The sequence below is a fragment of the Melopsittacus undulatus genome, chromosome 2 (genome assembly GCF_012275295.1).
Source record: "Melopsittacus undulatus isolate bMelUnd1 chromosome 2, bMelUnd1.mat.Z, whole genome shotgun sequence".
NCBI classification, from domain to species: domain Eukaryota; kingdom Metazoa; phylum Chordata; class Aves; order Psittaciformes; family Psittaculidae; genus Melopsittacus; species Melopsittacus undulatus.
The window spans coordinates 83,095,023-83,109,038 of NC_047528.1; the positions used below are offsets into that span (position 1 = coordinate 83,095,023).

The 14,016-nt window shown below is 35.9% G+C and overlaps 1 protein-coding gene across 6 annotated transcripts in view; it reads right to left on the bottom strand.

Moving 5' to 3' along the window:
* The window catches only part of DMD (dystrophin), a 1,017,291-nt gene that overhangs the window by 112,416 nt on the left and 890,859 nt on the right, over positions 1-14,016 (bottom strand). For all 6 annotated transcript variants that reach the window (XM_034074486.1, XM_034074485.1, XM_034074487.1 and 3 more), the window contains 2 exons: positions 13,302-13,380; positions 2,400-2,460 (listed from right to left, as the gene is read on the bottom strand). In XM_034074486.1, coding sequence (XP_033930377.1) covers positions 2,400-2,460; positions 13,302-13,380 — 140 coding nt within the window. The remainder of the gene's footprint in view (positions 1-2,399; positions 2,461-13,301; positions 13,381-14,016) is intronic.

Below are 14,016 nucleotides of genomic sequence, written 5' to 3' on the forward strand. Positions count from 1 at the left end.
GAATTAAACTAGTAATGTGCGTTGAATGCACTTGACATTTTAAACAAACTAGCACTACTTTGGTACAGTCTTCAAAGAAATTAAAGGTCTGAGGTGTAGATGGGCCAAGAATTCCTGTAGGAAACCCACAAAGGAGCAGAGTGACACGGTGAACATAGGTGCACATGAGCTTGGAACACCAATCATGTGATCACTGCATTAATAGCAGCTGGCTTTTACAAGGCTCATTTTTCAAGGAACAAAGCAAGTTGTGGGTATAAGGACTGTCCTGCATACCTTTCCCTTTGTATGCAGTTTGACTAAGAGCCAACCATTAGGGTCAATAACCATGAAAGCCTACATGAGCTGCCTTTGAGCTATCCCAGCTGAGCAGTGGGGCTGCATGGTGGTGACCTCCACTGAGCTGGAACACCTCTCAATGTTGCTCTTTGAGGTAGAGATACCTTTTACCAACAGCAGATATTTAGATGAGCCCAGTTTGAGCTCTGCCTGAACCGCAGCTGGATTGCATGGTGACTCTCCCATTGGGCAGGGGCACCTCTTAAGGTTTAAGATTCTTTACCTGAGAGTACAAGATCCTTCCTTGCCCAAGGCAGAGAGACCCCTTACATGCGACAGCTGCTTGGTAAGTGACTAATAGCATACTGAATTAATACTACTGAAACATTAGTATTCCATGTAACTACTCAATTATTACAAACTTTGCATATATAATCCTTTAAACATAATCTGTCAACCAAGTCTAGGACTAAGTCTGGATCCAGCCACACCTAGACTCCTCTTGGAGAAAGAGTTTAGAAAGCAAGGGGGTCCATTCTGAACCTTGTGACTTAACGGGAGGGTCTTCCTAACCCTTTTGTGTCTCCAGTCTCTGCGTAAATCATTCTAGCTCAATCCAAGCTCAATTTCCTCCATGTGCTTCTTACAGGTAGTAAATAATGGAGTGAACCTTGCCATCAAACTTTGCTTAGTCACACTTCTACAAAATCATATTAAACCCACCTTTACTAATAATACTTTTGATGGTGATTCTTAAAGCAATCTAAATCATTAATTCTCAATAAATTGGTAGAGTTGTCAGGATCCATGACATAATGCTACAACTCATTATGGCTATTAATACACTTTCCAAGCTGAATAGAATGAAAAAAAAATTATTCCCTTGAATGTGTAAATGGCCTGGAACAGAGGACTAAAAACTAGTAAGGAATAAGCAAGAGCATCACTGGCAATTTTAGCACAGGGTCAACAGTTACCAATAGCTACTGGGTGTGAGTAACATAGAGTGAGTTGGAAAGCACAGCATGAAATGCATCTTGTGCCTACATTAAGAACTGCCAAGGCATCTCTCCCTGTAATGGCAAGTCATACCAGAGCAAAGAGAAAAGGAAGATCTTTTCCTTCACAGTTGTGCCATAAATGATCCTTACATGCCAGGGTATCAACTTGCTTTCCAGCATTTGTCTATTGTTGCTTATCACTCCTTTATAGAGCTTTCTGTCTTCCTTGTGACTGTTCATTACTCACAGCCAAATACAGACATCAGAAAAATTACAAATTCAATGTAAAATTAAGCCAACTTAGCCAGGTATAATTGTACCTCTGAATGCACTACAGACTTCAGTCTTCTTCATGTGCAACTAAAATGCTTGTTCTGAAGGTACGGTAGTAGTTCACCTTGTTGTGAAAGTTGTAACTGAAGTGCCATTGAAAGAGCCATCTGCAGTCAGGTGGCTTCAATGACACTAGTCAAATTTGCCAATGTTTTGGGAATATAACAAGAAACTGTGTGAATGTGTGTATTAAACAACACCTGTGTTTCACTTACTTGTACTACAACCTTAGTCACAGGTCTTAGTCACATCACATTTGCTTGAGGAGTTACATACAATTAGTTCAAGGCACATATTACTGATAATAAAGAAGTAAAAAGAGAAAGGAAATGTGCTAAAACTTCTTATCTGCTGTGTAGTTATTCATTTTAGGGCATTAAAAGCAGGTGTTTCAAAATTATTATTATTATTTTTTTTAATTTTCTTCTCATTTGTTATGCATACACATCTCTTAAAGCAAACTAGATTAATTTGGGAACTGAACTCTGAAAGAACAGTCCATAGGGACTAATTTGTCCCTTGTCATTCTTCAAGCCAGAGATCCCAAAGCTTTTCTTAGTTTGGTCACTTAACAGTAGTAAAAACTGAAACAACTTACAAATCTGTGCATCCAACTGAGCTTTTAAATAACTAGCACACTTATTTGAATTGTATTACACCCTTCACTCCTTTTTGTTTTTCTATTTAGACAACATAGGAGCAGTTCACAAAAATCTAAGAAAATTACTAACTATCTTCTTAAATGACAAATGTAAATAGCTGGAATGAATTACTATTTATACTCACTTGATATAATACGGCACTTTGTTTGGTGAGATTGCCCTCTCCCAGGGGCCTTGGACAGAAGCTGTTAACAACAAACAAACAAATAAATAAATAACTGCAAACATATAGTTATACATACAAACATACCTAGAACAGAAGCATGGAGGTCAAGTTCAAAGCAAACAGGAAAGACAATGTTAATCTCTAGAATTACTGTTTTACACTTGGCTGCACTGACACAGGTCTGTTTGCTCAGTTGCCCATGAAGGCAGGATGGGTTAACCTGCTGTTCTGAAATTTCTGCCCTAATCTGAGAGAAACTGCACTCATTCAGCAGCAGAGATTATATATATATATATATATATATATATATATATATATATATATATATATATACCCTCCTTGACTACTAAGTATACAGGACAGATAAGAAGCAGAATGCACAGTCTGTCTGTCACATTCTTTTGCAGGGTTGCTCCTGCTAACATGACTGGGCTTTCTTCAGTTTCTTTCATTGTATGGTCACTGCTTTGCATCCTTCTAGGAACAGAATTATGTGCTTGTTTACATTTTACATTGACTGAAGTTACACCGAGAGACAATCCAAGTGTTTTATTTTTTATCAAGTTGACTTGTTCTAAATAGAGAACAATTTTATTTTCATTTCTCCACATTACTAATTGTGTGTTAGTGACTTCCAGTAACAGCAAATAATGGGGAAAATGACAGTGTGATCACAAGAAATTGAGAGAAAATGACATTACCCGTTCTTGGCTATCATAATGTTATAAATCAACATCAGTTTACAATATAATGAAAACATTTTGCAACAATGGTTCCTATAACACTCATTGCTGGCAAAACAGTTGTAAATTATAATTTTTTTCTTATAAGTTTTATTAGAGGAAGAGATAACAGTGTTTAGGCCATAATTGGAAAGATAATTGTTTTTGTTAAGAATTTGTTATCTGTCAAGCCCAGTAGGACCAAAATTTTTCTTTTTTAATATAGTGATTAAAAAAGATAATATGTGAAAAGCGATCTACTGGGGGAAAACAGCAGCCTGTTGGCTTTACCCAGTGTAACCCTTCTTTTTAGTGACCCCTGCTGTTCACAAAGGAGCTAAATTGTTACCAAGACAACTAATAATTAGTTGCTATTTGGCTTTGAGTATTTTCTTTCCCTCTCTTATTCAAAATAGATACTTAAAAAAACGCCACTCCCAAGATGCAGATACTTTAACAAAGTCAACAAATCACAGTCCAGGCGGTAGGAAGTTGAAGCAAAGGATTAGACATAGGTTAGAATTTTTACGCTATCAATTCCTTGGTAATTACTTTGTATGTTTTTATTCAGTAATACTAACCTGCGTGTTAATATGTGTTCCATCAAATAGCTTTAAAATTCCTACTCAGTGACAATTATAAGGTTTCTTAGCCTTGGGAACTGGTATTATCTGAGGACTAATTTGAATAGAATTACACCAAGTTATAATTTTTGAAAGTAAAATACCCTTCAGTATTAACTAAAAACTGACTTTACATATTTCTCTCCTAAACAATCATTAATATTCCCAATGGAAATAGCACTGAGCTACAGTTCTTCCACTTTAAGGTTTGTTTTCATTCAGTACCTAAATGAAAGAATACATTGATGCATATTTTTTTGAAGGTGTATTTCTTCTATTGCTTCTGATTAATCTGGGCGAGAGCTTTGCAGTGCTAATTTACTATCACAGAATCTTACGTAAGGTAGTGTTCTTGATACATTGGAAAAGTAAGAAATACTTTGCTTTCATGAGAACTAAGTGCTATAGGAATAACAAACAATTTCATGACGTTCTGCATAATTGGATTTAGTGTTCCTTCAAGAGATTGCTTTGAAGCTGTCTATAACACACTTTTGGTTTTCTGGATGATTCTAGACTTGCATAAATTTGAGTTGACAAAATACATGGTACTTTTACAGCTATGCTAGGAGAATAATCATTTCATTTCTTGGCAGAAGCCCAGAGGCTGAGAACAGCTGTTTTCTTATCTATTGTTACCAGTACAGGTTTACTATCCATTACAAAACTAGTGCAGGTAATGGACATATATATTTAATTCCTGGTTCAGATAATTTTAGTAGTAAATCTGAAACTCTTGCTAGCAAAGACTCTTCTTATATGACACAGTAGTATCCTTGTGTGCTACAGCACTCACGAAGCATGTATCTTCCTGTTTGCTAAGTGTAATCCAAAAGTGTTTTATTGTTCTAGCTTGCACAGCCTAAGAACACATTACCATACACACCCAGCTACTTGCAATATTGTTGGCTAACATTAAATACTACAACACAATACAGGCATTTTAAGAGTGAATTTAAATTTCCCTATGCTTCATTTATATTGATATACATTTTAATGGTTACCTAATTTGGGAGTTTGTTTTCTTTCTGATGGTGTGCTAATGCATATTACTTGCTTTGGGTATTCAACCTAGGTGAACACAGTTCTTGACAGTAAGCCCATGTACATACTTATTTGTTTGGAGAATGTAAAACGGAACAGTAGCATGCTGGCTCTCTGAACATCAGCAATGTTCTAATCTATGCAGGGACCTGAATGAAATATTAAATGGATGATAGCATAATTTTATCTGTGTTGATATTACAAAAAATAATCATAAATATTTCACTTTAGCACTACAAACGTAATGAAAAATACATGTATGTTTACTAATAGTAAACTATTTCTCCCCCAGCTATTTAAAGAGTAAATTTAGTACGGCCACATTTAGAAGTTACTCTCAGTGGTCCTTGTTTACACAGTCAGCACACACTTTTAGTCACTCTATAATGGCAGAAGTTTACATTTTAAGTTCCAAGTATGAATAAAATCTTTTGACTCCTATTTGTAACTAGGGGTTAAAGTATTGTGAAACAGTTTTAGGAAAGAAACCACAAACTAGCACTGCCTAGTACCCATATGCAATGGAGTGTTACATGTGTCTTCTCAATTATTTTTTTGTCTTAGAAATCTATTATATTTATTAATATGCATTCCAGCATCAGCATTATGATAGTTAAAGCTGAGCTCATTTTTATGTTCACAATCAAGAGCTGCACTACCTGCTTGGTGGGCACAATAGCTGTAATTCAGAAAGGTGCTTAATTATGTTCATGTTTTAATAATGGTAGCTCACTTATTCAGCCTAGGAACTCTGCCTGGATGACTTACATTGTTCTACCTAGCATTATCATCATTAGTATCTTTATGCAAACACAGAGCTAGAAATTTGTTTATTTATTCACATAATATTTGCTTTCATACCAATTATTTTCACTGCCACAAGGGATGGAGTTGGTGCCTTTAGATAAAGGCAGGCAGGGAGGACAAAATGAGACAGTCTTTGCATCTGGAAAGACTCTGATTCCCAGTAATCGGAAGTTCACATCTGTGTAAGGTACCATAACCTTTCAAAGAAGATGCATCCTGTATTATTCTAATTATTTTCAAATGACACCATAATAAATGAGAAGATATTGCTCTTCACAGACTATAAAGCGCTTACGAGTCTCATCCTGAGAGAATATGCTAAAGCAACGTTTTCCCTCCATTATCAATTCATGATATATGCTGGCAGGATGCCATCTCCAATATGTATGCCTGCATGACAGTGGCACGATAGAAGTGTTTGCATAATTTATTAGTTCTTTGAGATAATTTGCAACAAATGTCAGTGTACATCTATAAAATATGATTCTCTCTCCCTCCCTCCCCACCCCGATTTACAGAGAATTGATTTCTAAGTTATGTGCATTTATTATTGTACTAAATGAGATCAAAGGACAATCAGTCTGCATTGCGTAGCACTGAGATCTAGTGTTGCACTGTGTCAGAATACATCAACCACACAATTTAGAAGTTACAAGGTAGGAACAGCAATCAAAACATGTTCTTCATAAGGACTACACAGCATGGAGTCTATTCTGCTCCAAGACCATGCTCATAGTGGTGCACACATGTATGGATTCATGAGCATTTCTGAGATAGCTCCTTCTCAACTTGAATTCTGGTGTTCTTAAACCCAATCAAACACTTGCTTCTTCCCTGCAACACTAGCAGCACCATCTGCTGCTATACCACATGTACAGTCTCTGACTAAACCATTTTCAAAGCACTTCTAACCAATTTGAAGAAGTGATTATTAGTCATGAAAAAGCTAATCATGTGATCAGGGCCAATTACAATGACTTGCATTTTACAAGTTATAAAAGAGGCTTCTCCATCCTCCATTTCCTGCTGGAAATTTTACAGCCGATTTAAGATTTCTCACCTGCAACCTAGGGCCCACATTACATGATACAATCTAAACAAAGCATACCTTTAATCATGAACTTTCTAAATGCCACTTGTAAAGCAAAATATAAAATCCATCTATTGTTCATTTTCTTAAATGTCACAAATGTAAATGTAAAATGGTAAAAATACACACATCTACCTGTTTAATACAGAAATACTGCACAAAATACAGTAAAGTAGTATAGCCTGTATTGATCCCCATATCCCAAGTTATAGGTACTTTATACTGCTACTTCTGTTCTGCTCCTGTGCTCTTAAATTAAAACCTCTAAAACTGGTTCATCAAATTCAGTCATGGAGTTTGAGGATGAAAGACTAAACACAATGTACATTCCATGACAATAGGGGTGCATGGTTAAATAGATCAGAGTTAAACTTGGCAATGTAAAACATTAAGTAGTTTTTATTTAGGCTTCACAGATCCAATGCTACTCTAAAAAGATTATAAAATACTGGGGGGAAGATTTTGTCTTAGCAACATATCAATTCAGATGCTGGACAAAATTATAATAAGCAATAATTAACATTTGAGGCTTATCCAGAGTAAAAAATAATATTTGCCTGCCTGCAAATTTTTTAGTGTTGCAGAATATAGGACTGTTGACCAACCAAGGATAAAATCCGGAAATTAATTAGGCTGCTATAGGAAAAATAATGAAGACAGCAATTTTCCTGACTACTCCCTCAAAAAAAAAAAAAAAACAAACTGCTTTAAAATACATACTAGACTGTGTTTTGAAATTGATGACAAATGAAAACTAGAACAGAAAAGAGAATGAATTGTTTTTAACTACCATTCTAAGGTATTATTCGTTGGAAGCCTTCACAAATACAAGATGTTAATTACAAGGAAAAATTGTTTGCTTCCAGGAAAAGAGAAAGGGAAAACATCATAATTTGAAAACTGATTTTATCATTTTGTTCAGAAAGTGTTCAGAAATTTACATCTCAATGTATTATATTGGAAAAGGTCACTTAGCCCAAAAGTGCAGGGAAGGGGAAAACATAGGAATAATAGCTGGAAATCCATAAATCCTATTTCATTGTGAATCAAATATATTATTAAGTTTTAAAGAGATATTCTATGTGGTTTTCCTGAGAAGAAAATATAAAGGAAAAATTAAAGCCCACAAGAGTAGGAATGGTGATCATATGACCTGATGACATATTTTTTACTGTAAAATTAATTCTACTAATTTTATTTCAGAAGTATAGAGATTCTCTCAAAATATGCTGATGTTATATTTCTCTTAAAAGACTTTAGCAGTCAGACAAAGGCTAGCACTACCAAAAGTAGTAGGTATGGTCATAATAATCTAACAAGGACTGAAAGTAAATGGACTGAAGACTTTAAACCCAATTTACCCATCACACAAACCTTGAGGCTGAATTGGTACCCAGTGCTACTACAAATTCACCATGATAATAGCAGTGACAAGACCCATGAAGTGAACTTTTGGTACTTTATTAGTTTTATTTCTTTTTTTCTTTTTTTCAGAAGCACGTGCAGTCATTTTGCATTAATACTATAAAAATAGGTGGAAAAAAAAAAAAGAAAAAATGAGTTTTCTAGCAATCAGGCTCTTCTAGCTAATATGGCCATACTTAAATGCAATATAAAATCCTTTTTCCTCCAGACAGTTCCCAGAATTAGGCCGATTCTTTTGTAGCCACTTTTCCTCTGTCTTTATCTTACTGCCTGGTAATATTTTCTATTCAAAACATTAAATGTGATAGCTAAAAATATTAAATCATATATCTGAAGACATGGATGAATGGACATGGTCTTCAATGTCTGCATGTCAAAAGTGATATCTGGAACATAGTATAATGTATGCAGTGAGAAATAAGAGAAAAAGAATATAGCTGTTAGCACTGGAAAATAAATCTATCAGGCGGATGGGTAAAGTGTCTTAAGAGTCCTAGAGCCCTGTCATTTTTAGAGCCAGATGTCTTAATTAGCAGGACTTGCCCTTTTAAAGGTGTCTGCCTATGCAAGAAATAGCTTCACTAATCTTTGCTTTGCATAATAATCAAAGCACTTGCCCAAAAGGTGTGAGATGCAAGTATTTGACTTCTTTCCCAGCTTGAAAGAAGTCAAACCCACAACCACACTCATTCAGGATAGTTGCCTAAATAAGTGGTGGAAAACAAAGGCACAGAAAGAATTAAAAACACAGATTTTAACCTTAACAGGTCTGAGCTTATCTGGAGAAGGAGGCACCTAGGTTACATAGCCCACTCCAGCGACCATATTTTTTATTCTCAAGCAGCAATTGTCCACATAAAATACAGAAGATGTACTCTGATCACTGGACTGCAATGCACATTGTTGGCTCCAGTGTTCGTAACCTTTCTGTTTCTGAATGGAAGCTGCTATGGCTGCTTCATTTCATGTTGAAGTCAAAGAATCATAAAATCACAGAATCAAATAGGGTGGAAAAGATCTTTAAGATCAAGTCCAATCGTTACCCCAGCACTGCCAAGACCACCAGTAAACCATGTACCACTGAGGGCCTCATCTACACAGTTTGTGAACACTTTGAGGGACAGTGATTCCACCACTTCCCTGGGAAGCCTGTTCCAATACATGACTACCCTTTCAGTGAAGAATTTCCTGCTTGGAAGTCCAAAACTTAAACACATAATTAGGTATCTCCAGTTAAAGTATAGTTCCAAGCACATATTTAGGTATGCAGATGTAACAGTCTGATACCGATATAACCATGTAGCTGAAGCTTGTAGCCTGGAAAATACAACTCACACAATGTTAGCTAGATGTAAACCAGCCTTTTAGGCTTGCAAACGTAAATGTTCTTTCTTTTCTACTATTTTCACGTTCTTCACCTGATGAAAGTCTATGTTCTCGGAGACTGGAAATCACAAGCTGTGCCTAGGGTCTCCCTGTGTCACATTTATAAGTAATTGCCAATTATACCTGAGCACTATTTCATGCAGTCACTTCATTGACATGCTATACATACTATCAGATGCCTCATGCTGGAGCTGGACAGTAAATTACAAGGTTTGCTTATGCTTTTACAAGATGTAATACCTTCTATTTTTCAGTGATCACAAGTAATGCACGTGAATGAGCTATCACATTAAAAATAGGACTGATAAGAGCCTGGCTAGCACAGCAAATTATATTAAAACTAATCTGACATCAATCCTACCTGTCATTTATTGCATCTCAAAAAAAAAAAAGAAGAAGGTAATAACTGTTGTGACAAATATAGGTGGGTCCTCCAGGAAGAGGGAATGAATCCCACACTTTGTAAGAGCCAGCATCAAGGAGGAAAATAAAGGAGAACTCAAAAAAGTAAAATTATTCCAAAGGAGTCACTGAATATTGGAGCTGGCATTATGCTTGAAATTTGCAGGTACCCTTTTCCACACTCCAGTTACTGTATATAATTTTCAAAGTAAGTACCATCATCCACGAAAGGATCCCAGAGTTTTTAATTACTTTGCTAAAAATGTACTAATTTCTCTTTTATTTAATTTTATTTTTTACACCCCAATTTAGATCATTGTAATTAGATGCAAAACCTTCAAACCTAGCAAAGTAATTCTGTGGATATAATGTTTTACATGTGTAAAACGTTTATCAGCTATATCCTCTGCCCTTAGATAATAAACTAGGAATAAAGGAATAAGCTGAGGAAGACCTGGGACTCTGTGGAGACTGACAGAATTAAATGAGTTTGGGGAAGCATGAAGGAGTGATCAGAAGATCCTCATTTTTCACTCCTTATCTCTCCAGTTCACATCTTTCTTCCCACTTCTATCAGAAATAACTATAAGAATAGCTTTTAAAACAGGGTGTAAGTGCTTAGGAACAGGGACTACCACTTGATTCTTTGCCTGCACAGAGCATGACAATATGAAGTCCCTGAATCACTCATTGCTTTTGTGCTAGGTTCTCAACAGCCCTTCAGCAGCTTCAGTTCCAACCAAGCAGAAACAGAAAGATGATGCCATAATTTCTATATATAAAATAATAAAAACACATAAAAAGCATCATCACAAGTTAGTAGCTCATATTTATTTCTTCCAGATAGGAGAGAAACGTAATTCAGTCACTGATTTTATGTGAACTTGACTGCAGTACCACCTTTTTTGCAGAACTACTTAAAGGTAAATTGGCTCTAAAAGGACAATTTTTCATATAAGTATATAAACACAGTTGGGAGCTCAAGATCATCACTCACACCTTAAGGTGAGCAGGCACGTATGGTAGAGGGAAAGTTGATTCTGAGTTTGAGAGGATGAACTGATTTTACTTGCATATAAATTAGTTATGAAACAGTTGATAAATTGTTTATGTTCCTTACTTATTGCAGTTTGCACTGATCTTATGTCTCAACTCCTTAGCTAAAAAAGTTCCCTGAGTTGAATTTATAAAAGAGCAGAATTACTATGATTCAACTTTACACCATTGCTGCCACAGCCAGATTGAGCCAACCTGGGCTCTGTTTGCCATCCATTGGAAGATCACTTACACAAGCCATTAAAATCGCTTTCATTTGACCTGCCTCATTCTGTTTGGTTGATTTGTTCATCCCCAAAAATTATAAATATAGAAACAAGACTAATGCTTGACAACAAAGTCTCTGGCACTCTCTCTCTCCTGCAGTGCTACCTCTCCAACAGATGTCCTTCCATCAGTGTAGAGATGCAGCAGAGACAGTCATGAAAAGTATGTAAAAGAGTGATATTTTCCTCAGGTGTGTTAATAGTACACACTTTTGGAATTTGATGCATATGTAAAATGGTGCTAATAGATGCACTAGCAATTTTCAGTGACTGCATACTTATACTTGGGAAGGATTCTGTGGATATTTTCAAATAACTAACATTTGCATGCACATGTAAGAATATGTATTTGCACATGTATCTGAGAAAGAGAGAACAAAAAAACCCACACATGTCCATTTTTTTCTCAATTATTTGGCTATTTCCAAAGCACATTTTCACCTGGCTCCTTGTCTTAAAGCAGTCCTCAAGTAGCGAGAAGTGTCTAGAATGACTCTGTGCTGGCTCTGGTTAACACACAGAAGAAAAACATGTGGTCTCAAGTGTCTCACTAATAGTGAGTGGGCTAAAAGATGTGACTGTTGTAACACTGAGCAACTTTTAGACTGATCTCATTTATCAGCAATAAGGCAGTATGGGTCTAGGGCATAACTGTCCCACATTTCCTAGCTGCACTCAGTACCGGCACAGAGAACAGTGACGTTCAATGTGATAATGTGACAGGACACTCCATTCTCTTCCAGATTGCAATATAGGATTTCTTATCTTACCCTTCAAATTTATTTTTTCACCAGATATATACTGTGTGTCATGAGAAAAACAGGTGCCTGCTTACATATTGCGTTCATACCAAATACTCATAACAACTCTCGCATGTTCAATCTTGAGAAGTCTGATTTGTAGTTATATATCTTGAGCTGAAAAATTATTCCCAGTGATCAAGAGTTAAAAGATATTTTGAAAAAGTAGTAGAAATTACAAAAATAGGGCTTATTTTTTCACAGGATTATATTTTGATAAAATAAGATGCAGAGTTGAATCCTTGTGAGCCTGCATTATGCTTATATGGCACAACATCAACTCTGGTTTTGAATTTATATTTTATCCCATTGTGAATTTTCAATTTTGCATTGAGATATTCAGTTAAAAAATGGTGAATCAATTAAAATTTCAGTGCAGTATCAGCTGAAGAAAAGTTTGTCCTCTACCCCACTGTGAACGTAGCTGTGCAATAATAGCAACATCTATTTCTGATGTCTGGATAGCTTGTCCCTTTGCATGTACGAGACTGTTATCTTGTGACTGTGTTCTCTTCTGCTGATATAATCTCTTAAATAAAGCTTTCCTGTTTACTTTCCTTAATTGAAGTACAATAGGAAAGAAATGGCTTCTAAGAAGCTTCACTTTAGTCACTATCTTGGAGCTCTGAAGGTGTTTCAAGTTGTCTTTCAGTGTACTTCAAAACATCCTTGATACAAGAGTGCATGTGGAGGTGGAGTGGGAATATTAATGGCAATTATATCTTCTGCAGAGTTGTAAAAAGTTTATTGAATTGCCATCCTTTTTCCAACCTTCTCATGATGGCTTTGATCCTCTCACTGCTCTAAGTGATCAAATCCTGCAGACTACTTTTCTTGCAGGTCTTATTTTGCATCTTTTTGGAGCTGAGTATTTCTTTGAACATATAAACCAAATTTATTTATTTATTAACACAAAAAAATCCTTTGTGGGTTACAATCATCAGAAAATCTTACAGTTTTTGATATAATTTTAATTCACTAGTCCTGAAAGAGAACATTCAAACAATGAAGACCAGCCTCGTACTGGCAGATGTATGGAAAACCAGACTTGATACTGGCAGATATTTGCATTTTACCCTGGAATATACAAACTTATTTAACAGCCTTCTGCTCCCAGCAGAAAAACGTTATAATACAGTCTAAAATAGAAACTCATAGCAACAATAACCAGCACGTGTCTGCAAAAATATCAGTTAACTGCATATGCAATCTGAGCAAGAAAAATGGGAAATTACTTACTGGTAAGAAAATGCTGGGAAGTAGGGCCAAAATCCCTGTGAGCTTCGTGCAGTTGCCTGATGCGCTCATCAATGGCCACCTGTTGAGAGGAGGAAAATAAAAAGGACTCTTTTCTAAACAAGTTACTAGTAGCAATTCTAGTCAGATGCTTTTCCCATTAGAGAACATTCTGTTAAAATTAAGCAGGCTCCTGCAACAATCATTACCCCTCAGGGCTTAACTGAGATTTAATGTCTTATCCAAAGGGAAGGAGGTAAAAAAAAAATTGGGACTGTTTTTTGGTGTTCTCCCCCCAAATCTTAAATGGTGCAATAACAAGTTGAAAATGGAAAGGCTGACAAATAAACGCAGAGCAAATTGGCCTGATTTCAAGAGAATATGGCTGTTGCTTGCCAGTACTGAAATCAGAAACATTCCTCTACATTAATCCTTTTATAGCACTACCTCAAAAGTACTTTTTGAGAGTACGGTATTATAAATCAGCATGTGAAAAGTAATCTCTTTTAATGTGTACATGATAACCATAATTTAGCTGAGTGCAGAAATGTGGGTAACCAAAGAGCATCTGGTACTAACATTTCTCTGTTCTTTTAATCAGTCAAATCCTAACCCCTCGGCCCTTTTCTTTGAAGAGTCTTTTAAAGAACATGTTGTTCCTAACGTTTTGTTGAGCTGGTGCACTGCATGAAAACATAGATGGTAGTTGTAAGGTTGG